The following is a 25,321-nucleotide window of genomic DNA, read 5'->3' as shown; positions in this document are numbered from 1 at the left end:
TGGAGAGACTCACGTTTGTGAAAATGAATCAGGCGTGGATTAGTCTGGATTTCAAACCACCAGTTCCTGACACAACTGACTAAATCCGCCATGAATCATGCCCCAAACATGTTATTATTTTTAACATAGGCCTCTGTATGGCCTTCAATTTAAGCTGCTTACGCTTCGCCACTCTGCCATGGGCCCCTGTACCGCCTCCTCTTGCTGCTGCCAGGTCCAGAGTGTGTCATGGGTCCCTGTACGGCCTCCCATTGCTGCTGACTTCATCGCCAGACTCTGCCATGTGCCACTTTCAGGTCTCCTTACACTGTTGGTGGGTTCCATTTTGTGATAGGGTGCTGTATGGCCTTCCATTGCTGCTGCCTCCACCGCCACCCTGCGCCATGTGCCTCTGTCGTCTGCTCACGCTGCTGACGGCTTCCGCTTTTTAACCGAGGCCTGTGTTTGGCTTCCGAATACTGCTGCATCCACCGCCACCCTGCGCCATGTGTCTCTGTCGTCTGCTCACGCTGCTGACGGCTTCCGCTTTTTAACCGAGGCCTGTGTTTGGCTTCCGAATACTGCTGCATCCACCGCCACCCTGCGCCATGTGTCTGTCGTCTGCTCACGCTGCTGACGGCTTCCGCTTTTTAACCTAGGCCTGTGTATGGCTTCCGAATACTGCTGCATCCACCGCCCGCCCACTGCTGCTGCCAGGCCCGTAATCTGTCATGGGCCCCTGTACCGCCTCCTCATGCTGCTGCCAGGTCCAGAGTGTGTCATGGGTCCCTGTACGGCCTCCCATTGCTGCTGTCTCCATCGCCACACTCTGCCATGTGCCACTTTCAGGTCTCCTCACACTGCTGGTGGGTTCCATTTTGTCATAGGGTGCTGTATGGCCTCCCATTGCTGCTGCCTCCACCGCCACACTGTGGCTCCACACTCTGGTTTTGGCCCCGTGACTGCCCAAATGAGTGAAGTGTGCGGTGATTCTAAGATCGACGGCACTCATCTGCATGTCATACTGACTGACAGTATTAGTTCTCTTCCCCAGCAGACTCCAAGGGCATTTAAATTAAAGGTACAGTGTTCTGTACTAATATAAAGGCTCTCTGAAGCCTAGAAACACCCTTTTTATAAGTTAAATTCGCAGCGAATATATTCGCCTCGAATCGAATTTATTCCGCGAATTCGGCGAATCAGCCGAATCGAATTTTTGAATAATTCGCTCATCTCTAATGGGTACGTTTGCGCTAAATATTACATTTGAATTAAATAGCGCTTTTGGTTTGTGGTGCTCAGATTCACTGCAGTTTAGCTTTAAGGACATCTCTCTGAAAGTAAAACACCTGTGTTGGAATGCTTTCATGGAAGCAGTCATTCCCTCTCTTCTAGTTCTGGGGTAGTCATGCTAAACCTAATCATCAAGTCACTAAAAATCAGTTCATGATTCATAGAAGGGCTACTTCCAGTTCAGCCTATGAGTAATAAATACTAGTTATCAAGCCATCTACTTCATCGACTTAGTTAAATACCTCTTCAACCTTAACAGTCTGGTAGACATCTTATTATAAATCATCTAAGCATTCTAAATGCAACCTATCAGGATGGCTTGTATCTAATGGAGGCATCCATCTAATACTGGAGGCTGTCAATCCACACACACACAGCCAAAGCAATGCTAGATCCAGGGCAAGAACATCACTGCCAGTTTTGCGGTAGTGGTCTGCTCTGACGTTTATCTTACAAAGCTGGGAGTTGGGCAATGGCAGCTTCATGATTTTTATTGGAGTCTTGTTTGTGATAGATAACCTTTTAAAGTAGAGCTATAGGCAAAACTTTTTTTTCCCTTTGGACACAGCAAGGGAGGGTTATAACCCCTATCAGATATTTTTTCTGCCATCTGTGTCCCATTGCGGAGAATTTTTTTCACCTCCTGTCCCATAGCCAAACAGGAAGTGACAGGAAATCCCTGCAAATTAAGGGAATTTCTTGGGGACCCCCAGGTCACCAAAAAAAGTCTCCCCATTGGAAAATCTCCCCTCTATCACTTTTTGATCTCCTAACGGCTGCTACAGGTCTGATCTCCTAAGCTGCTTCTACTGAGTGCAGGACAGCTACAAGGAAGATGTAGGTGCCCGGGGTGTAGTGCGGATGCTGACAACTCCCACTAGATGATCTCTCTGCAAGTGAGAGACCGAGACACCTACAGTGTGTGGGGAGGGACTAGAGGCGGCTGGGTGCTTCAAATTAATACAGCAACAAATGTAAGACATGTGGAAGATGGTGGAGCTTTTAAGGAAGGGGGAAATGGGGGGGGGGGGGGCAGTGGAGAGGGGGTTTCATGCAGAGGTCAAAGCTGAGGGGAGGGGGGTGAAAGTGAGATGTGGATGGGGGATGCAGAGGTAAGCAGCTGTGGAAGAAGGGTGAACTCTGCACTCTGTGTGCAGCGCACCACTGAACTCTGCACTCTGTGTGCAGCGCACCACTGAACTTTGCACTTTGTGCAAAGTGCACCCCTGAACTCTGTAAGTAATTTACTCCTGGTATTTAATGCCCCTTTAAGACCCTCCCACTGTTAGTGAAACTGGGGGGGGGGCTGTGGTTGAGTTCCTGCACTTATTTCCTGATGAAAAAGCCATAGTAGATATTTTTTATAATTCTGTTATTATAAAACCGTTCTGCAGGGATCTGTAGCTAACTTTTTGCAGGTGCTTACAGTGCAAACTTTCAGTATTTCTGAATAGGGCACCTAAAAATATCATATAACCTTCCTGACTCAATACAACCAATGAATAATATTTTTCAGTGACATAGGGATTGATTTACTAAAGGTAAATAGACTGTTCACTTTCCAAGGGAAGATTCACTTTATAAGGTAATTATCCCCAGAGCTTAGAAAAGGAGGTGAAGCTCCAATGATTACATCATCAAATCATGTGCAAGCAAATATATTATATATATATATATATATACAGGGCTTTCTTTCTGCCGGAACGCGGCGGTACTGCGTTCCGCCACCTTTTTCTTCTTGTCCCCGCTCACCGACTGCCTCTGCAGAGCTGACAAGCTATGCAGAGCAGCGAAAGTGACAGGTGCCGGACGCGGCTTGTTTATGTCATGCTTGCGCGTGCCCGGCACCTGTCACTGCCGCTGCTCACAGCCGGTGAGCGGGGACATGCACGCTTCACCCCCCCCCCCTCTACCGCCAGCGTGTAAACATCGGGGGCGCGGACGATGGGCGATGACACTATGCACGCTTCACCGCCCCCCCCGCCGGCGTGTAAACATCGGGGGCGGCGCGGCGACATCAACGGCAGTGACAGCGTGGACGCAGGGGCCGTACAGCTTGGAGTAGGTAAGCTGCGCTCGGCTCCCTGTCACTGACTGCAGTATCATGTATTGCTCTAAATTTTTACTCTCTCCCCAGCCTGTGCCCACCTAAACTATCCCAACCACCTGTGCCCACCTAAACTATCTGAGCCCACCTAAACTATCCTCACCCACCTGAGCCCACCTAAACTATTTCAGAACGCAATTGCTCAGCGCTCAGCGGCGCCGATCGAGAGCGCCCCTCCTGTGCATGAGGAACAGGAAAGATAAATTCAGTGATGGACGGTATTTTTTGGAGGAAAAGGTGGCAACCCTAGGGGAGCCTGTAGGAGCAGGCACATCTACCAGACAGGGTACACATGCATGCTAGACTGATTTTATATCTATGCTGGACGTTTACAAACGGCCTGCCATGATTTTATATCTATGCATGTGTTCCTGGTGTCAGTACGGTACTGATTTTATATCTATGCGTGTGTTTCTGGTGTCAGTACGGTACTGATTTTATATCTATGCATGTGTTTCTGGTGTCAGTACGGTACTGATTTTATATCTATGCGTGTGTTTCTGGTGTCAGTACGGTACTGATTTTATATCTATGCATGTGTTTCTGGTGTCAGTACATTAGTCATTTTATATCTATGCATGTGTTTCTGGTGTCAGTACGGTACTGATTTTATATCTATGCGTGTGTTTCTGGTGTCAGTACGGTATTCATTTTATATCTATGCATGTGTTTCTGGTGTCAGTACGGTATTCATTTTATATCTATGCATGTGTTTCTGGTGTCAGTACATTAGTCATTTTATATCTATGCATGTGTTTCATGCAGATCATGCAAGAGGCAGCCGGGGGTCCGATGACATCATTTCCCTTATATGGTATGTACGGGAAATGATGTCATCGGAAGCCCCTCCCAAATTTTACTTGCATTCCTGTTCTCTAAAGGGGTGGTCCTAGGGTTTGATGGGGGCGTGGCCAGGTTTGGGTGGGGGAGTTCCACCACCTTTCCTCTGAGAAAAAAAGCCCTGTATATATATATATATATATATCTTTGGATTGGCATATAGGCTATGTTTAATGCCTGTCTGGATATGCATGACAAGATAACATGATGGACATGGCTGGAACATCTACTTAACTTCCCTTCATTAGGAAGAAAAAGGATCAGGCAGTTAAGAAAATTTTGGTTGAACCTGCACTATCATAACCGCAATAAGCATCTTTTCCACCAATAAATTCTGTATGTAACTATCATGGGAAAGGCCATTATTTGATCATTGGTCAGTACTTTAGCTGACCGCTATTGTTTTTCTCATTGTGAGTAGGTTATGTATTACCCTGTCATTAACAATATACAATACTATATACAATGCACAGTATAACCTTAGTAAGAAGCGTATTACCTTTCCAGAAGACTTTATACCCTTGAACAAAGCAGCACCAATTATTATCCATGCCAAGAGGAGGCAAAGGGCCAAATACCAGACAACATTTCCTGTTTCATCAAGTCCACTGGATCGACGAAGGGCCACTTTACTATAAAATGTAACAAAGTCTGTTATCAGTATAACAGGACTACTAGTACAGATCAGAAAAAAACACAAATCCTTTATATGTATTAGGAAACTGGATAGAAACACTTAGGGCTTGATAACATATTGATTGGAATATATAGCAAATGCTACGTTTTAACCTCTTTGCTGCTCTGGAACTTTACAGCTCAGCCTGGGTTTCGGGGTTATAATTCTTATGTCCCCATGTAGGTCAGATCAGATACTGTAGAATATTTCACATAAGGAAGTATATGAATTCCATTAAGCAACTGCACAGCGTACTCATATATGTTCTAAACTGAGACACCTGGAAAGGTTAATGTTAAAAGCCCTAGCTTACAAAAGGTCAAGTAAATATAATATTTAACCAGGCTCCAGGCTAAACTCACTCATTGAGTTGCTATTGTGGTTCAGAAAACCCTGAAACTCTTCTTAGATTAGAAATTCCAGCAATTTTGTCTTTAATGAGAAATTTATACAATCCTTTCTTACTAGGTTCGTCAATCTCCTCGTTGTGATTATAGGAGAGATTTCAGACTTTTGCTGCTGATCTAAAGAATGCAAGACACTGATCTGAGACAAATACACAATGCAGAATTCTGTCATCAGTTTGACTTCTTTGCATTCTTGTTTCATGTCAGGGAATCAGAAAGTACTTAAGCCAGAGTCCACCAGGGATCTACTATGTTTAGAAAGCATTCTGTAATGGAAACCTCCATACTTTTCTCAGTACAGGATTTCTTCAAGTTGGCCTGCCTTTATTTTTATATTGCTGCTATAATTTAATGCCTGATTGGGGAAACTATGGGGTTGATTTACTAAAACTGGAGAGTGCAAAATCCTAATTGAACAAGCTGAAGTTAGAAGCTGATTGGCTGCCATGCACAGCTGCACCAGATTCTGAGCTCTCCAGTTTTAGTAAATCAACCCCTATGCTTATTTAATGTAGCCACCACCTCTACAACCTGATGATAGGTAAATAGTACCAACAGAGCATAAAAAATATTTTATTGCATTTAAAAGGATGGAAAAAACAACAGGTTGCAATCACCAGTTATTTGGATAATCTGATTAATTCTTTTAGGTATTAAAGTGGAACTTCATTCACTCAATCACCATTGACTATTTTAATCCTCATGCTCCTAGCATTAGCAAAAAGATAGGAACGTATATCAGATAAACTTGTTTTAAACTTGTTTTTGTTTTACATTTCTTAAGTAGTTTTCTGGTTTCCATGCCAAGAAGTCTCTAGGAAGGGAGGAGTGTTTTTTCAGTTAAGCACACCCTCCTGCCTGCACGCATGAGCTAAGATCAGATGGACTCCAGCAAGCATATTCCAGATGAATCATCTGCCCTTAGTTAAGATGGCCATGACTAGAAATGCTAGGCGTGTTTTTCAAAGTGATTTATTTGCAAAATAAAGCATGGAGACATGTATGGGTGAGTTTACTTTGAATATTTAAAATTAATTAAATAGCTTTTTTGGTTTGTGGTGTTCAGATACAGTGCAGTTTCACTTTAAGGTTGTTCTGGCAGCTGCAAGAAGTAGTTAGGTTGTCTAAGATTTGAGTTGCACAAGCTTCATCACTTGATGTCTCTAATAACAATTAAAAACATCATACAAAGATTGATGGACACGTTGCTTTGCAATAGCAAATGTACTACTGTAATGTGCACAGTTCTTGGGTTAAAAGGTTTATATACTGCCATTTGATTCCTACCACCAAGCTTTAGCTGCTAGTGGTAGTATGACATTATAATATGATGTGTCCCAAGTTCTCCTATCTGTTACATGCTATTGATTTGTACCAGCTTGAATGTACTTACTCCCAATATTGTTTGCTAGGAAGTTCAGTATCCATATACATAGTCGTGTTTTCCAAACATGTGTAATTATTTTCTGTGACCCAGGTAAGGTTTACTCTTTCAGTGAGATCTGGCTCTAAAGTAATGTTACAAAAGACTGTGGACACAAAAGGAGCAGGTAATTAGAGTATTGCTTATACAAAGCCCTTAATAATCAAATAATCAATCTGTCTTGTATGTTAGCACAATGTCTGGTATATAAACACTGGGAATAGCTGTATAGATTTGTTATTTGTTATCACAGTCATAAAGATAAAGCATCCTTGTTTCTAAAATTAAATGAAGAAAGCTGTCAATCAGTCATAGTCAAAGCCTGGAATGTTTGTAATTGCTTTACAGGTAACTTATTAAGTGGGGGTCTCTTGATATATATATATATATACACTGTGTATGTATTTGTATTTAAAGGCCAAACAGAAAGACAGTGCTGGACATTATACAATCTTCTTGTATACTCTTCCCTTAGATTTACCAAAACCTTATGATATGAGGTCAAACCTAAACACTATCAATTTGTGTGCAAGCAGGCAGGCCCTTGCACTACACAATTGAAGGTAAACCTAAAGGAAATTGAATAAGAAAATTGTATCATGTATGGCCAGCTTTAGTCTTTAATGTTGAAAATGTTTTGTAGTTTATCTAAGCCACTTCTTCATTTCTAACAAGTGTCAGGAAAATTCCCCAGCCTTTATATCCAAACAGGTATCACAGACACCTTAATCCATCCACCATGGTAAGGCAGATCTTATTGTCCAAGACCAAGATAGAAGGTGTGAAAATAATGAATCCCCCCTGTTCTATGTTACATAATCATGTCCTTGGTATCAAGAAGGCTTCACTGGTGTTAATGATTTAATTTACATGGCTGAAGGTGTGAGTTGTTGTCAAAATGCCAGGATAAACAATATTTAAAACATCCAGTCATGTAATTCACAGGATTAGAACCTATGAAGCCTTCCTGACGTCAAGGATGACATTATTGAACTAGATCAGGAAGGTTCCAACTCCAGGACAGGGGCTGTAATGTCTGCACCCAGAGATCAAAACATGGGCTGCTGCTTCAGGCTGAATTCACACTAGAACAGACAGCTGCTGGAAAGAAAACCACAGTGCATTTTATCGCAGCTTTCTGCAGTGCAGCTCCGGGTTGCATCGCAGTGTGAACAGGACACACAGAAAACAATTGTTTTCTGTGTGTCCTTGTGGTGACCAGCATTTTAAACTGCAGTAAAACACCAGTTACTGAATATAGGGGGAGATTTACTAAGACTGGATCATTCAGAATCTAGTGCAGCTGTGCATGGTAGCCAAAGCGCAGTAGTCAATCAGCTTCCAACTTCAGCTTGTTCAATTAAGCTTTGGCAATAAAATCTGAAAGTTGGTTGATTTCTTTGCAAAGCTGCACCAGATTTTGCACTCTCCAGTTTTATTAAATAACCCCCAAAGTGTGAATTAGGCCTCAGTAAAAAATCAGGAGCAAGGAAAAGGGATATGGAAACCAGTTGGGAAAGATTTGGGGCAAGGCGATAAAAAAGAAAAGTAAAGAAAATTAATAGAAAATTATCCTAATAACATTATCTGGTGAATAGGTATTATGCATGTTAAACACTGATTAACCAGAGATACATAACTGATTACGGATGATGACTTGTCATATGATTCGATTTACCTAATGGTACTTTGCTGCACTTGCTGTCAGACCAATGAAAGCACTCCGACCAAGGTAACACACTTGTAAATGAAGCAAACAAATAGTACAGGCTGTATGCAATGATGACATTGTAATAAATGGTTACTAGAGTTGAAATAAGGACCATTGTAATTCCAACCCCTGTGATGGGAAAAGAGAAAAGATATAACAATAAATAGTACATATTATTGTATAGGCTCAATTATAAAACAACAGAGAAAATAAAACAGAAGGGGAATTAATGCCAATATTGGCTAATTCTAATCATTGAGATTATTTATATATATATATATATATATATATATATATATATATATATATATATATAATGGTGAAAAGGAGTGGGTAACCTGTATTCTGAACACAGGGTGATAACGCTGCTCCTCCATGGATACAGTAGTCGGTGAGCATTATTACCCTTGGACAGGAAGTATGTTATTGGCAGTATCACAAGGCTAAATTAAGTTGAAAGATGCATGAAAAAAGAAAGTGAATGCATTCACCAAATCGAAGGACTGGCAAGCTGCAATATTTTACATTTTTGCTCTTGGGATTAGATACACCTTAAACATCTACTGTCTTTGTGTACAAGGTCTTAATTACATCTCTGAGTAAAATAAACACATAATAATAATAATGATAATAATAACAACAACAACAACAACAATAATAATAATAGACCTCTAAGTCTAGTGGGTAGCATTATTGAATAATTATGCCCGCTAACTGATTGGAATTGGCACTAAGGCAGTAGAACCTGCATTTTACCAGACAGCAAACATTTAAAAAAGCATATACAATATATTCTTCTCTATCAATGAACAAACTCAATCTCTGACGGAGCAGTTAGGGGCAAGTATAAGCGACAATAGCCAATTTTTGAAAAGAGCTGTGAAATATACTTTTTATGCATATTTCATAGAAACAGTTTAGTACTTTCTGTGCACAATGTATTTCACATATTGTATATCACGCCAACAGTCTAATGTTTCCATCAGTGGCACTGACCTTCAAAGATTGGAAGTATCTTCCACACAGCCACAGGTCCTAAACTGGCAAATTGACCAAGGGAACATTCCAGAAAGAAGAGCGGTAACCCAGCTAGAGCCAGCATGATGGTATATGGGATAAGAAAGGCACCTATATAGGAATATTAAACATGAAATAAATTAAAAGTACACATATTCAAGCTTAAAAAACATAGGATATAATTACAGAAGGTCAACCTGTCCCTGGCCCCTGAGGTCAGTGGCCAACTTATAACTGATTCTCCATCTAATTTAACAACTCTGTACCTATATTATATTATATATGGTGAAGTGGAATTGCTTCCATTTACCAGCTTAATATGTTATTATACATTATTAAGTATTCTTGCATGGCAAGACCACTTACTGTTATCTCACATATATATTCTTATTATTATAGCCAAATTTACCATCCTAACTCCTCCCACAGTTTTTACACTACATAGACAGTAATATACTGAAACGTGCGGATTGTTCCCTATTGGTGTGCTATTACTTTGTGGAACGTTTCGCCGAATGGTTCACGAAATATTGGTGTTTTTGTGGTGAAATTGGTCTCATAATAATGAATGGCGGAATGTTCAAAACTAGAGTGTGAGCTGACAAAAGCTAGAGTGTGAGCTGAAAAATCAGAACATGATTTCTAAACTGCCATCACGCCCTCATTTTCAAGCCCACCTACACAAATCATATATCAAAACGTTCAGCTATCCCTGCTGCCACTAAAAATGTCCACGGCTAAGCCATAGTCCTGATAGTTTTCACAATATGCCCATTTGTTTGCAACTCACGCCGCCCATTCATTGAAACTCCACTCTAGCCACCTCAAATTTGAAGGGCAATTTCTAAACTGCGACTGTGCCTTCATTTTTAATATTTCAGAGACATACTATGCATCAAAATGTAGGTCTGGGTCTTGTGATTCTCACAATATAAAGCTCTTCACTGTAGGATTTATAGTTTTTAAAACCACAACCATTTGAAGATGCCAGTGAAGTGAGCAATTTGGAGCAGTTTGTTTTTAACCGCTCTTCTCTGCCCTATTTGAAATCTAATTTTGAATTTGTGACAGTTTGGCCGGCTTCTGGTTAAAGGTTTGGAAATAAGTTTTCTACAGTAGAGAGTATTTGAAGTGATAATGCTGCTAATGTTTTTATAAATGTATGTTTTAATGTAACTGTGAAGCACTTCGGGCAACAACATTGCAATTACATGTGATATATAAATAATTAAAAGTTGAAATGCATTTCTCACTCTATCAAGCTTGCCATGTGCACTTTTTAAATTTGATCAATCAATTGGTTAGTGTTATGTTTACTATCTTTATTCACTCCAAACACTCCACACAGTTACTCTGCCCACTCCATAAAGTTACTCTGCCCACTCCAACCTTTTCACAGTTACTCCAGCCACTCCAACCACACAACAGTTACTCAAGCCACTCCACCCAGTTACTCCGCCCACTCCAGTTGTAGACTACTGGTGGAGGCAAGTGAACTTCACATAATTTCCCCAGAAATTGTAGCTTTTCTAGTTCTCATTGTTAGTGCTCCAAAACAAAATGAGCTGGTGTAAACATTGCGTAGGATGTGAATTTTTATTGCTTACGCATTTAACACTGCAAGCTCTTATGAAAGTCAAATGGTAGGAACATAGTTTTGTATAAGTATTTACTTAAAGTAGACTTAAAAAAATGTAGAGCTGATATTTCTCCTTTCTAACTCCTGTAAATATTTCATTTTATTTCTGAAAAACTAAACTGAATTGCCTGGACAAAAATGGCAGTAAAGATTGAATGGATATTTATGTTCCGCCAAAGCTCAGATATACAGTATAATTTTTATGTCTTGTGTTTATATACCATCACATCAGTGCTTTACAAAATACTTTTTACCATCTTCATCAATTTCTGTACCAATAGAACTAAAAAACTGAAAATCACCATAAAAAAGAATAAATCATTGCACAGATCAATGTATTTTGTGATAAACTGCCTATATTTGGCACAAAAATGATAATGCCAGGAGCTATCTTCTCTAGTCACCTAACAGGCTTCTCATCCAATATGCTAGACACCTGGTATTTCTGCCTCACTGACAATAATCAGCAGATTTCACAAGGGGTGTGCAACAGTTGAGGTACTGTTAGGTGAACAGGAGGTCATTTAGGGATGTTATCATTTGACTCCAAACAATGACAGGGCATGATCAGCTTCATTGTCTTACTGCAGCCATACAGGCATACACATTTAAGGATCATATCAAGAAGAAGGTCAATTAATTAGTGTTCTTGGATTGTGGAAAGAAGCATGGGTGCCTAATGGAAACCCAAGCAAACACAGAGAGAACATATAGGGCCTCATTGCTCCCAGACATCAATGCAGATCACATTGCTTCTTCCTATGACATCCAGCCAACCAGACCCTTTGTACTATAATATAGACTAGTGGTCTCCGAACTATGGCCCATGAGCCAGATGTGACATTTTCCTTGCCCTTATTCAGCCCCTGGGGCACCATTTCTCCCAATGATATGGGGCACTATTCCTCCTACTGACACCAAACATGAGGCACCATGCCTTCAACAGACACCACAAATGGGGCATAATTCCTCCCACTCCCACTGTTCCGTGGTGGGGCACTATTCCTTCCACTGACACCAACAATGGGGCATCATTTCTCCCAGTGATGCCAATAACTTGGCACTATTTTTCTCCCATTGATACCATTGATGGGCAGTATTTTACCTTTTTTTCTTTTCTTCCACTGATCCTGGGACATTTGCTATTCCCATTGGCCATAATACAGCCCCCCTAAAGTCTAAAAGGACAAAGAAGTTCCCCTTTATTTAGAAAGTTTTGGGACCCCTGATATAGACTATAATGCAGATATGTGGCATCATACCATGTGAACACCCTTGCTCTATTTGATTTGCATACATACTTTCAACAGTTACAGGGAGGGACAGACTGGAAGGTGAGGGGAACATTAAGGTATAGCAATGGAGCACTAGTGGACAGCTTGTACAACTCAATTCAAATCAGTTGCCTGACAATGCTGGAAGTTATAAGAATATTAAAATGGAACTGTGTTGCCATGGCTATTCACATTGATTTTTATTTCACTGATATGGAGCAACATTTCAGTTACATGTGTGCTTTTTGGAAGCTAGCCCCCCCTCCATAAACATGGTAATAAACTTGTGGGATTGGTTTATGAGCTCAAAACAAAAAGCTCACTACAAGAAAAGAGGTAGCAGAGGTAGGGGGAGGGAAGGAGGACTTTGAACAAGCCATGTGCTAATGAATAAAGAATGTTAGGGTGTACTACTGGAGCACTAGTGGACAGCTTGGACAGTTCCATTCATACAACTGGACCGACAACACAAAGTTATTAGATTATCAAAAACAGAACTTAAAAAATGGACCTATTGTGAAGGTCCTGAGACCCCAGTCTCTCTGTCTAGCCACACCTCTAAACCTAAAGAACCATTCATTGTATGGACATCATGGATTTTATTGATTGCAGGTACTTATATAGCATTGACAATTTATACAGTGCTTTATATATATTGTACATTCACATCAGTTCCCACCCTCAAGGAGCTTACAATCTAAGGTCACAAATTCACATACATAACACACCCTAGGGACAATTTAGACAGGAGCCAATTAAGCTACCAGCATGTCTTTTGAACGTGGGGGAAACTGGAGGAAACCCACATAGGCATAGGGAGAATATGCAAACTCCAGGCAGGCTGTGCTGTGGTTGGGATTCAAACCAATGACTCTAGTGCTGTCAGCCAAAAGTGCTAACTGCTTAGCCACTGTGAGGTCCATATACAAGATGATCAGATTGGTCTGCTTATACTGTAGGTAGTCCTAAACTAAGTATATTAGTCCACAGTAAAGTTAAGCAAAAAATTCAACAAAGACAACCAACTTTGGTGCATTACCTCCTCCATGTTGAAATGTTAGATATGGAAATCTCCAGACATTGCCCAAGCCAACAGCATAGCCCACCATAGACAGGAGATATTCTGATTTACTGGACCAGTTTCCACGTTCTGTGTTTTCATCTGTGTTTTCAGTTGAATCCTTTTGAAAAAAAAAAAATATTAAAAAAGGCACCAAACATACTCGGCTACATGGGTCAATGACTATGGCTAAGAGCAAAGTGCCTAAAAGAAGCTATAAAGAGTAATCAATCACAATTTACATTACATATAGTCTGATTGGCTGCTGTTAGTTATTTTGGTTTGACGGTCATCATAGCTCCTTCAACTTATAGAAATATTTGGATCCCAAAAAGAACATAGCGCTCATTGCTGTTAATATTAAATTAATAAAAGATTAACAACTGAAACTGTTAAATAAAATTAAAAAAAAATAGACAAATTTTCAGGTTGAGATAATCAATCTGGAAATTTTGGCATTTGCAGAATATTAATCCTTGTGTGCTGGTAGGGACTTTTTTGTATCTCATTCCTACGTAAGCATTAGGCAAACAGTTCAATGTATTTCTAAACCTAAGAATAAAAATATTATATATTCAGCATGCTAATCCTTAGATGTAGTGGTTGAATTTGTTTTCTTTTTACAGTTTTTTTCTTTATTTTTAATAGGCAATCCCCCTAATTAACACACTTTCTGTCTTAAGGTGAAAATGCTCACTTGCTGTTGAATTTGTGTGGGGGAGCCAGATTGGCACATCAGGACAGAAAGTATATTAGAACTACAAATTACCTTCCTCTCTCCTTATTTCTATAATATTCAGGCTTCATTCACACTTGTGCAACTTGTCATGGACATGACCATCAGATGAAAAGTTGCAGCCGGCCTTTTTTCAATGGCACCCATTCATATTGATGCAACTTAAAGTCGCATCGATTTTGAAAAGGTGAAAAAATGGCAAACCCAAATACTCCTGTGCTTAGGAATGGACTCCAAAAGGGTGGAACCACATAGAGAATTTCTTGGAATATGCACGCCTTGCTGCCCTCAAATGACCGGGGAAGTCCAAATACAAATACACTATAGAAAAACAGAAAGAGGGCGCACTGGCTTAGTGCATTACCTTAAAAAATGTAATAATTAAATGATAAAGGTAGGTATTGTACTCGCAAAATGACAATAAAATTAAAGGTACATCGTATAGGAACAGCTCGGTCCAATCTGCACTTAGTGTGCGTCCGTGATGGGAACTCTAGACCTCCAACATGCTGATGCGTTTCAAGGACTTGCCTGTTCCTCAGAGCCTCAGAGCTGAGGCTCTGAGGAACATCAGTACGATGTACCTTTGAGTGTATTGTTGTAGTGTCGTTTTGTGAATACAATACCTACTTTTATCATTTAATAAATAAATTTTTTAAGGTAATGAACTAGGCCGGTGCACCCTCTTTTTGTTTTTCTTTACTCAGATTTTGAAGAGTGCCTGCGCTATTTTGGAGCGACTTTTGATGGAACTTAGATCCATAGAATGTAAAGTAGGATCAAAGTCACATTTAAAGTTGCAACAAAGTCATACTCCAAAGTTGCATAGGAAATCGTACGACTCGGAACTTGCACAAGCGTGAACGGAGACTTAGGGAGGTATTTTGTAGTCCTAGAATATAACATGGTATGGCTTATAATTCTTGAAATCACTGAAGAGTAAACAGGAAGTTACAAGCTCACTGGATTTGTTGCAGGGTCAAGTATTTTTTTTTTACTTATTGCAAAGATATAACACAACTATTTCAATTAATATTTAACAGATGAAAGGGGAGCAAAGAAGAGAAATTCATTGTTAGGGTTTACATACAGTATCCTTTAATGCATCTATAGTTCACATCAGTAGTGTATTTGGGTTGTGTGCTGCGCTAGGCAACACAAAAATCATCCACCTTCCACCTTTACCCCCCCCCCCCTCCCCCCGCCAAGAGAGCCTGACACCAACCAACAACACAGCCCTACCCCCCCTTCCGAGAAAAGAGACTGAAACCCGCCAACACTACAGCAATCCCCCCCCCCACGGCTGAGAGAGCCTTTCACTAACACCTGCCAAAATCCCCCCCCCCCAATTCCCTGGCCGAGAGAGCCTTCCACTAATAAAAAGTGTTGTTTATACATGCACTGTAGCTTTTCAGTGCAGAGTCCTCTTTAGCAAGGAGATAACTCTAATCTCCAGTTTGCTACTGTATTGTGTTTCCTATCTTTATCAAATGAGCAAACACATGGAGAAGGGAAAAGTTACTTATTAACAAGTGTGTAGGGATATTTGATTTCAGCCATTATCTCTTACCAAATATTCAGTTTTAAGATCCAGTGATTAGGTGAATCTGAAAACTGACAATTTTTTAACCCTCTGCAACATAAGCATGCGGAATCGTCAGAAAATAAAACCTGAATTATGATTGGCCAGATTCCTGAATTCTGCACAAGTCAGATATATATCTACATGCAGATAACCATGGGAATCCAAACCTGATTAATGCTAGGTCCACACCTATGCAGGTTGCGTTTGAGCCGTTTCTGCATTGCATTTTGTGTTGCGTTTTGCATTTTTGCACCTGCGTTGTTGCTGTTTTTTGCTGATTTTTTTTTTTTGTCGCTAGGCAGATTTAAAAGGCATCAAAAATGCAACAAAAATGCACTATATGCTTTCCTGCAGCTTTTCCATTGAAGTCTATAGAACCAAAAACACACCTTTTTGCGTTCAAAAAAGTCCCTGACCCTTTCCAAAAAAAGATGAAAACGCACAAATGTGAACATGTCCCATAGGAAATCATGTTAAATGGACTGTACTGCGTTTCTGCAAAATGCTGCGGAAAACGTTTAGGTGTGAACCTAGGGTAATCGGTGGTTTTATGATCCTTGTTCATCAAAAACATATATCCCTGGCGTCTTCTGAGATTTACTGAATACATCAAACCAGAAGACATTTATTTGCTTAAACAACCCAAACTAGTAAGGAGAAAATCCTGTTTGGTAAGTGTTCCATTAACCTGCTTAATGCAAGAACAGGCTCATTATTGGCAGAGCTTCAATGCTGTATGCTTTGAATATATACTCCTACTGAATGACATTTAGTTTGCTAAATTACTGTGTATCATAAATGAATACCTTTAGAAATAAAATACCTATCATTTTTTATTCTTTGTTGCATCTCAGTGCTGCTAATCTCCTGCAACCTCTTTGCAGCGATTTCCTCTCCACATGTACCTGTCTACATTTCTCAGGGCAGGTTTTCTGATGGCCACAACAGTGTGTAGTGTGTGTTGAAATGATCATTTGTAATCCTTTTGGAAGACCGTATGACAGAGTGACAACACAGAAGCTAATTTGGGAGACCTGGGCAGAGTGTTGTCACAACGTAACAGGAAGTGCCTAAAGATGGATCTTTATAGCAGGATAACTAGTTATTATTTTAATAAAAAGCAAAGCACAACAATATGAAATTTGACTTTTGAAATTATGTTACCATGCTAAAGTTTATATATGGGATTATTGTTTGGGTTTACATATATATAAAGCTATTATACTAAAGTAAACATGTTACAAGAGAAATAAAAGACTGCCTTCTTCTGGAAATGCTAGTTGCCTGCCTATTTCTGACTTCACTACTTTCTGAGTTGGCCTGGAACAACTCAGAAAGCAAGAAAAGCAAAGCAAAGTCTGGACTTCTGATCAGCATGCCTGTTCCAGGTCAAAGACTAGTGAAGTAGGAGGATCAGCATGATAACTATGCAACTATTCTCTGAAGGAGGTGAGAAATGGCAGTTTAAATATTTCTGTCATCACAGTTGTCCTTGCTAGGACACCAAGAAAATTCTACTTCTAAGGAAAAATGTTTATATATATATATATATATATATATATATATATATATATGGGGGCGGACTGCCCATTTAGAAACTCGGGCACTGCCTGAGGGCCCGGGGTCAGTAGGGGGCCCCATGAGATGCTCCTGGTACCTTTTTCATAGGCTTTTTTGAGTTTTGGCAAGGACACAGGGGCCCCATGATCCCCTATTGCCCGAGGGCCCCATGAGTTGTCAGTCCGCCCCTGTATATATATATATACATATCCCCATCAAATTGCATTCAGTTTGCTTAGCTCTGTTCACGTGTTTCTTGCATTTGCATCCCAGACGAGTATATGAGTATACTTTTTTTCTTATATATTCTAATATGTGCTCGCCAGTGATGTGTTATGCTTTCAGATTTTTATAAGTATGGTCGTATATTTTTTTTCGTTTAGCCTACAACAAAAAATGCGACAGATTCTCCCATTCATGCTATACAGTGTGGTTGAGAAAATCTCTCCTGCTGGGCTAAAGTAATCTGACAGCCGGTGCCAGTGGCTATCTGCTCACTCGAGCAGCAGTTGCATCTGATCGGATGCAGCCACTGTTCCAGCAACAATTTTCTGCTCTATTCTTTCGATTTTTCAATCAAGGTAGGCTGGGTGGTAAGGTGCTGACAGTGTCACCCGCAAAACAAATTTCAACTAGTTCATCTGGAACTGAATAAATTCGATCAGTGTATGGCCAGTTTTAGTTAAACCTTATACAACCCCCCGTCTTTTGGACTAAACAGCTTACATTTTACCACTAATAAACTGTAATGGACAGAGTTACCCATCCCGGTGCCAGAATCAGTGTTTGAGGAAAAAAAGGAATACGTCAGAAAAGCCTTTTTATGTGAAAATTAATATAAATATATAAACATGTAAATATATGTAATAGCATCCATTCACACATTTTCCTATTCCTAAAGAAAATGCAGGTGTTTACCACAATAAAGCCTATGATGTATAGAATGTCAAGGTCATTAAAAAAAATACAACTTGCAGCCTCTCCTAGAAAAGTACATTTTCATAGACCTGCATGTGCCATTATTTCTAACCTATTAAGTGTAGGTGGATCATGGAAACTCTGGGTTTGATTTAGTCTGGTGAAGCTGTGCACAGTAGCCAATTAGCTTCTAACTTCAGCTTGTTCAATTATACTTTGACAAGAAAATCTGGAAGCTGATTGGTTTCTATGCAGAGTTGCACTAGATTTTACACTCTCCAATTTTAGTAAATCAACACCTCTCTGCCCTGTAATGTTCCATCCCCAGCTTGTGGAACTAATTAAAAAAAATGTGTATTGATGTGAATAAAATATCCTGAGCTAAAAGAATCTGTGAAACAATATGCATTTAAGATTTTTTTTAAAGAAGCATAAATAAGTAGTAAAACTAGCTCTGCTCATTCTCCTAACAATTGCCAAGATCCCACTGTTGCCACATCATCAACCTGAACCAACAGATGGGCAACGGAAGGCAGAAGGAGGAAAACATTTCCTGGAGAAATTTTCCACGATGCTGGAAAATATATATGACTGATGTTACTCCCTCAGGCAGTTGCAGCAGGTCTTTTACCGTCACATGAGTATTGTTGAGGTGCTTGAATCAGTCATATCACCTGTGAAAAATCACGTGTGAAGAACCAATCTAATGAGTAGCTGCGTTTGACCTACACCAAGTTCAACATCCAACTGTCATGTTACTAGGATTATTCAGTATTATCCATATATTATGGTTGCCAATAAACTTCAGCTTGTTCAATTAAGCTTTGATAATAAAACCTGGAAGCTGTTTGGTTTCTATGCAGAGCTGCACCAGATTTTGCACTTTCCAGTTTTAGTAAATAACCCCCACAATTACTATTTTGAAAGCTCCTTTCTGCTAGTTTATTGTACATTCTAATACACATTCTTTTTCTTTGGATGGTTTCCTACGTTCTACATTCCAGGTCTCTCACCCAGTCAAATAATTCCATCTCTGTTCTTGCTAAGTCTGTATAGCAATTACCCATGGCTCATCATATACAGCACCTGCTATATAATAGTAATACATAAAAAGGTGATGATAAAAACATCCCTTCAAGTCACAAATGCCCTTTCTTTGAAGTAACAGCGTGAACAAGGAGTTTGGAATCCCTTGTACTTTCATGAATTATATTATACACTTTGTGTTCTCATTTGGTTGATTTACAAAGTAACTCAAGTAAAGGGAAAAACATCCAGCTGGCTACCATCCCAGACACTTGACACTTTCATTCATACACGAACTCTCTGGTACACTCACCGTGAGGTCCTTGCTGGCTTTCTTGTTGCAACACTTGAGGAAATTAGGCAGAGAGAAACCCATTCCTGAAAGTAGATCTTAACAGAGATGTATTATATCCTTGTCCTTTTTAAGTAATTGTGTGTGTCCTCTGTAGCTCAACCACTCACTGGCCCAACCTCCTGTGTACTTCTCTCCCCAGGTAAGACAGAGCTCCTTTATGTAGACATATCACCGCCTCCCATCATTGCTTCAATTACAGTAATGATGAGTTTCACAAGTAGGCTGGACAAATTATCTTGCAACATACCATGAAATTATCCATAGTTAAAGCAATGACATTTTGGAAGTTTCAACCCGAAAGTAATTGACTTAAGTTTAACTTAGTATTAGTCTAGAATTTTAATCAAGCTTGTGTCAACATGCCATTGGCTTTGCATAATTGTTCTGTAGGTGTCTATCACAAGTTATTTTCAATGGAAACTATTGTCTCTTTATATATTTTAGGATATAGATGTAAATGTATTCAGATATAAATAATCTTATCAATAGGTGTTATATAGGCACTATATCTGATATTTGCACAAGCAGACTCCGCTTCCTGTTTAGATGAACTTTGTTAAAGTGCTTATCTATGGATATATTTTGACTTGATTGTAATCGATAGACTTTCTATCTATTGTTTTAAAACCTGAGTTGAGCAATTTTCAGGTGTTTTTGTGGCATTTTGATTTGTGTCTTTTGAGCATATACAAGTGTTTTAGAAGCGTATTATAGGTGTTTCATGTGTGTATTCAAACTTCAGGCTTCTTTTTGGCTAACAAAATTATCTGAGGGGCGTGGCTTGGACTCCTGCCGGGATGGACATGTGAGTGAAGAGCTCCGGCATGACGAGACCTTAAAGCAGCTTTTTGCAGGACATTCCTCCACCCCAGTGAATTATGGGCAAGGTAGGGAGACATATCTCTACCCTCCGACCACAGCGACAACTCACAAGTCAGACATAATATCCCCGCGCTGTTCCGGACACAACGCGTGGCCGACCACTTGGACTCACAGGCCTCCATACTGCCTTGCCCAAGCAGTGACTCTGAGCTCCAGATGGACGGGGAAGTGGACGAGCATTCATCCGCTCCCCCCTCCTAAGCCTCGCAGACCTATAGGGGGTTGCTGCAGACATAAAGAGCATGCTGTCAGCTGTCATTGCGGAACTCGTACAGATAATCACGCTATTGCAACTAGAGTGGGAGGAGTGGAATGTGCTACATGTAACCATGCGGATGCCATTAAACAAGTCCAGTGGACATATGACTCTCAATTATCCCGGTAGCTAGAAATGCACAGACATATTGAGGACCTAGATAATGGGCCGGAGACACAATATTAGGATACGGGGGCTTCCTGAGGCCATTGAACAACCTATGGTGTGTATCAACAATGGTGTGTACCATTTTCAATGATTTGCTAACTAGGCCTCCTGACAACCAAATTGCACCCCAGACGGATTAATCGCACCTTGCGCCCCAGACCAAGAGATTTTGAACCACCTAGAGACATTATTTTTTGTCTAGTGAATTTTCCCCTGAAGGAGGAAATTCTGCATAAGGCTAGAGAGAGGGGACGTGTGCTGTATAATGATATTAAAAACAAAATGTTCCAAGATTTGTCCCATATCACCCTTCAGAATAGGCGTGCACTTTGTCCTCTTCTGGATGTGCTCAGAAACCGAAATATTTCATATAGGTGGAAATTCCCCTTCTGCTTATCGGCAACCACAAGAGGCAGAACGGCTCTTCTAACCACACCTGAAGATCTTCCGACATTCTGTGATCAATTAGATATCCCACATATGGACTTGCTGGAGTGGTACACTTTCTTTTTCCCACCAGAACCGTGGCAATCTGTCTCCCACAACCCCTCGCCTAAAGCACAACGACACCGTTCGGGTCGCCGCAGAATGGACCCACTATCACCGACGCCCTTAACTTCTCCCCAGCTAGGATCTATGCAGCCTAGGTCCTTCACCTACACTACGCTGAGATAGAATGGACGCTAGGATCCAGTGAACCTCCTTGATGAGCACCCTTCTAAGAATGGACCTATACAGTCAACTTGGCGACTTAACTACTAAGTGAACTTCCTTGATGAGCACCCTTCTAAGAACAGACCTATTCAGTCAACTTGGCGACTTCACTGCCCCCTCCTTCCCCTTTTTTTTCCTTTGCTCCTACGCAGGGTATCATAATGTGACACTGTCAATACTCTGTTAGAGCCATGCTGTTAGCTAAAAATGGCCTGGGGTGGAGACCTATAGCTTGACCCTGATTCAGCTTATAGAGCTCAGACCTGTTGGTCCTTATAGCTCACTTTTCCATTTGGTGATAACCTGGATACCAATTATATACCTTGCCCTTAGCGATGGCTGTGGGTCTCTGGCCCTTTAGCAGGTCAGCTGATTATACTTCTTACAATCTCAAAGGGGGGGGAAGGGGAGGGGAGGAGATGAGGGGGGATAGTCGAGTAGTGAAGCATATATATTCAATTTTCATTGTTTTTATGTCTGTTTGAGCCCATTATGGGTTACTTGCTATTTCTAATTGCTCACTCCTTTGGAGCGCTTCCACACCTGGTTGTCCAGTGTGAGAACCGCTCACCAATGTTGATGCTCTTCATGCTCCTAATCCTTGCAATCCTACTCTATCATTCTATCAGTGAGCTACTTCCAGCCGGGGTTTGGAGAATGTGGAAGGAATCTTTAGATTTTTCGCTCCTCTGCAGGGTATCATCATATGACAATGTTGTTTGCTAAAATTGGCCTGGGGGGGGGGGGGGAGATCCATAGCTTGATCCTGATCCAGCCTATAGAGCCCGGGCCTGTTGACCTGTACAGCTCACTCTTCCATTTGGGGATAACCTGGATACCAGTTATATATATTGCCTTTAGTGATGGTTGTGGGTCTCTGGCCCCTTGGGTGGTCAGTGTATTATAATGCTTACAAACTTAGAAGGGGGGGAGGGGGAGATGGGGGGGTAGTTGGGTAGTGGAGACTGTATATCCCAATTTTTATGGTCTTAATTAGAGATGAGCGAAGAAATGAAAAATTCGATTCGACTTATTCGGCGAATTCGTGGACAATATTCGATTCGAGTCGAATAAATTCGCTGTGAATTTAACTTAAAAAAGGGTGTTTCTAGGCTTCAGAGAGACTTAATATTAGTGCAGAACACTGTACCTTTAATTTAAATGCCCTTGGAGTCTGCTGGGGAAGAGAATTAATACTCTCACAGTATGACATGCAGATGAGTGCCGTCGATCTTAGAATCACCGCACACTTCACTCAATTGGCCAGTCACGGGGCCAAAACCAGTGTTTGGAGCCACAGTGTGGCGGTGGAGGCAGCAGCAATGGGAGGCCATACAGCAACCTATGACAAAATGGAAACCAGCAGGAGTGTGAGGAGACCTGAAAGTGGCACATGGCAGAGTGGGAGCAATGGGAGGCGGTACAGGGACCCAGGTCACACTGTGGGCCCAGCAGCAGCGTGACCAGGCGGTACGGGGGTCCATGGCAGATTTGGGGCCTGGCAGCACCTATGGGAGGCCTGTAATCTGCCAGCACCCTATGACAAAATGGAACCCTGGGCTGGGGCAGGCAGAACCGCCGTATCTTTATCACGGTTTTCCCAGGCCACCGAATGGCGACGCTGCATATGCTGACGCAACGCTGTAGTCCCAACATGGGCCCCCTGGCCACGCTTGACTTTCTGGCCACATAGTCGACATACGGCTACGTTTACTTCCTCGGGCGGCTTGACGAAAAATTGCCACACCGCAGAGTAGGAAACTTTGCCTCCTCTACTCCTCACTGGCTGACTGCTACTTCCTCCGTGCACACCGGCACCACTACTGGCCGTGGTGGTAGGCTTCAGTGGAGCTGGTGCTCTACTCCGTGGCCGTTTGCCTCCACTGACACTGCTGCGACCCTGCTGCCTCCTGGCAGCAGCAATGGGAGGCCGTACAGGGACCCATGAGAGACTCTGGACTTGGCAGCAGCATGAGGAGGCGGTATATAGGGGCCCATGGCAGATTAGGGGCCTGGCAGCAGCTATGGGAGGCCCGTAATCTGCCAGCACCCTATGTCAAAAAATTCAACACACCAGCAGTGTGAAGAGACCTGAATGTGGCACATGGCAGAGTGTGGCGATGGAAACAGCAGCAATGGGAGGCCGTACAGGGACCCATGAGAGACTCTGGACTTGGCAGCAGCATGAGGAGGCGGTATATAGGGGCCTATGGCAGATTAGGGGCCTGGCAGCAGCTATAGGAGGCCCGTAATCTGCCAGCACCCTATGTCAAAAAATTCTACACACCAGCAGTGTGAAGAGACCTGAATGTGGCACATGGCAGAGTGTGGCGATGGAGACAGCAGCAATGGGAGGCCGTACAGGGACCCATGAGAGACTCTGGACTTGGCAGCAGCATGAGGAGGCGGTATATAGGGGCCCATGGCAGATTAGGGGCCTGGCAGCAGCTATGGGAGGCCCGTAATCTGCCAGCACCCTATGTCAAAAAATTCAACACAACAGCAGTGTGTGAGGAGACCTGAAAGTGGCACATGGCAGAGTGTGGCGATGGAGACAGCAGCAATGGGAGGCCGTACAGGGACCCATGAGAGACTCTGGACTTGGCAGCAGCATGAGGAGGTGGTATATAGGGGCCCATGGCAGATTAGGGGCCTGGCAGCAGCTATGGGAGGCCCGTAATCTGCCAGCACCCTATGTCAAAAAATTGAAAACACAAGCAGTGTGAAGAGACCTGAATGTGGCACATGGCAGAGTGTGGCGATGGAGACAGCAGCAATGGGAGGCCGTACAGGGACCCATGAGAGACTCTGGACTTGGCAGCAGCATGAGGAGGCGGTATATAGGGGCCCATGGCAGATTAGGGGCCTGGCAGCAGCTATGGGAGGCCCGTAATCTGCCAGCACCCTATGTCAAAAAATTGAAAACACAAGCAGTGTGAAGAGACCTGAATGTGGCACATGGCAGAGTGTGGCGATGGAGACAGCAGCAATGGGAGGCCGTACAGGGACCAATGAGAGACTCTGGACTTGGCAGCAGCATGAGGAGGCGGTATATAGGGGCCCATGGCAGATTAGGGGCCTGGCAGCAGCTATGGGAGGCCCGTAATCTGCCAGCACCCTATGTCAAAAAATTCAACACAACAGCAGTGTGTGAGGAGACCTGAAAGTGGCACATGGCAGAGTGTGGCGATGGAGACAGCAGTAATGGGAGGCCGTACAGGGACCCATGAGAGACTCTGGACTTGGCAGCAGCATGAGGAGGCGGTATATAGGGGCCCATGGCAGATTAGGGGCCTGGCAGCAGCTATGGGAGGCCCGTAATCTGCCAGCACCCTATGTCAAAAAATTGAAAACACAAGCAGTGTGAAGAGACCTGAATGTGGCACATGGCAGAGTGTGGCGATGGAGACAGCAGCAATGGGAGGCCGTACAGGGACCCATGAGAGACTCTGGACTTGGCAGCAGCATGAGGAGGTGGTATATAGGGGCCCATGGCAGATTAGGGGCCTGGCAGCAGCTATGGGAGGCCCGTAATCTGCCAGCACCCTATGTCAAAAAATTGAAAACACAAGCAGTGTGAAGAGACCTGAATGTGGCACATGGCAGAGTGTGGCGATGGAGACAGCAGCAATGGGAGGCCGTACAGGGACCCATGAGAGACTCTGGACTTGGCAGCAGCATGAGGAGGCGGTATA

General features: G+C 42.1%; 1 protein-coding gene across 1 annotated transcript in view; it reads right to left on the bottom strand.

Annotated features, from left to right (window-relative positions):
* Window positions 1-19,717, bottom strand: part of LOC149440935 (sodium- and chloride-dependent neutral and basic amino acid transporter B(0+)-like) — a 56,960-nt gene extending 37,243 nt beyond the window's left edge. The window contains exons 1-6 of the mRNA XM_089657969.1: window positions 19,565-19,717; window positions 13,406-13,547; window positions 9,433-9,564; window positions 8,404-8,565; window positions 6,696-6,831; window positions 4,719-4,851 (exon numbers count right to left, since the gene is read on the bottom strand). Of these exons, the coding sequence (XP_089514095.1) occupies window positions 4,719-4,851; window positions 6,696-6,831; window positions 8,404-8,565; window positions 9,433-9,564; window positions 13,406-13,547; window positions 19,565-19,627 (768 nt within the window). The 5' untranslated portion in view covers window positions 19,628-19,717. The remainder of the gene's footprint in view (window positions 1-4,718; window positions 4,852-6,695; window positions 6,832-8,403; window positions 8,566-9,432; window positions 9,565-13,405; window positions 13,548-19,564) is intronic.
* Between the last annotated feature and the right edge of the window lie 5,604 nt (window positions 19,718-25,321).

Source organism: Staurois parvus, unplaced genomic scaffold (genome assembly GCF_062004578.1).
Source record: "Staurois parvus isolate SC_StPar_1 unplaced genomic scaffold, SC_StPar_1.0 ptg001045l, whole genome shotgun sequence".
Classification (NCBI taxonomy): Eukaryota; Metazoa; Chordata; class Amphibia; order Anura; family Ranidae; genus Staurois; species Staurois parvus.
This window is presented reverse-complemented; position numbering and strand designations above follow the sequence as displayed.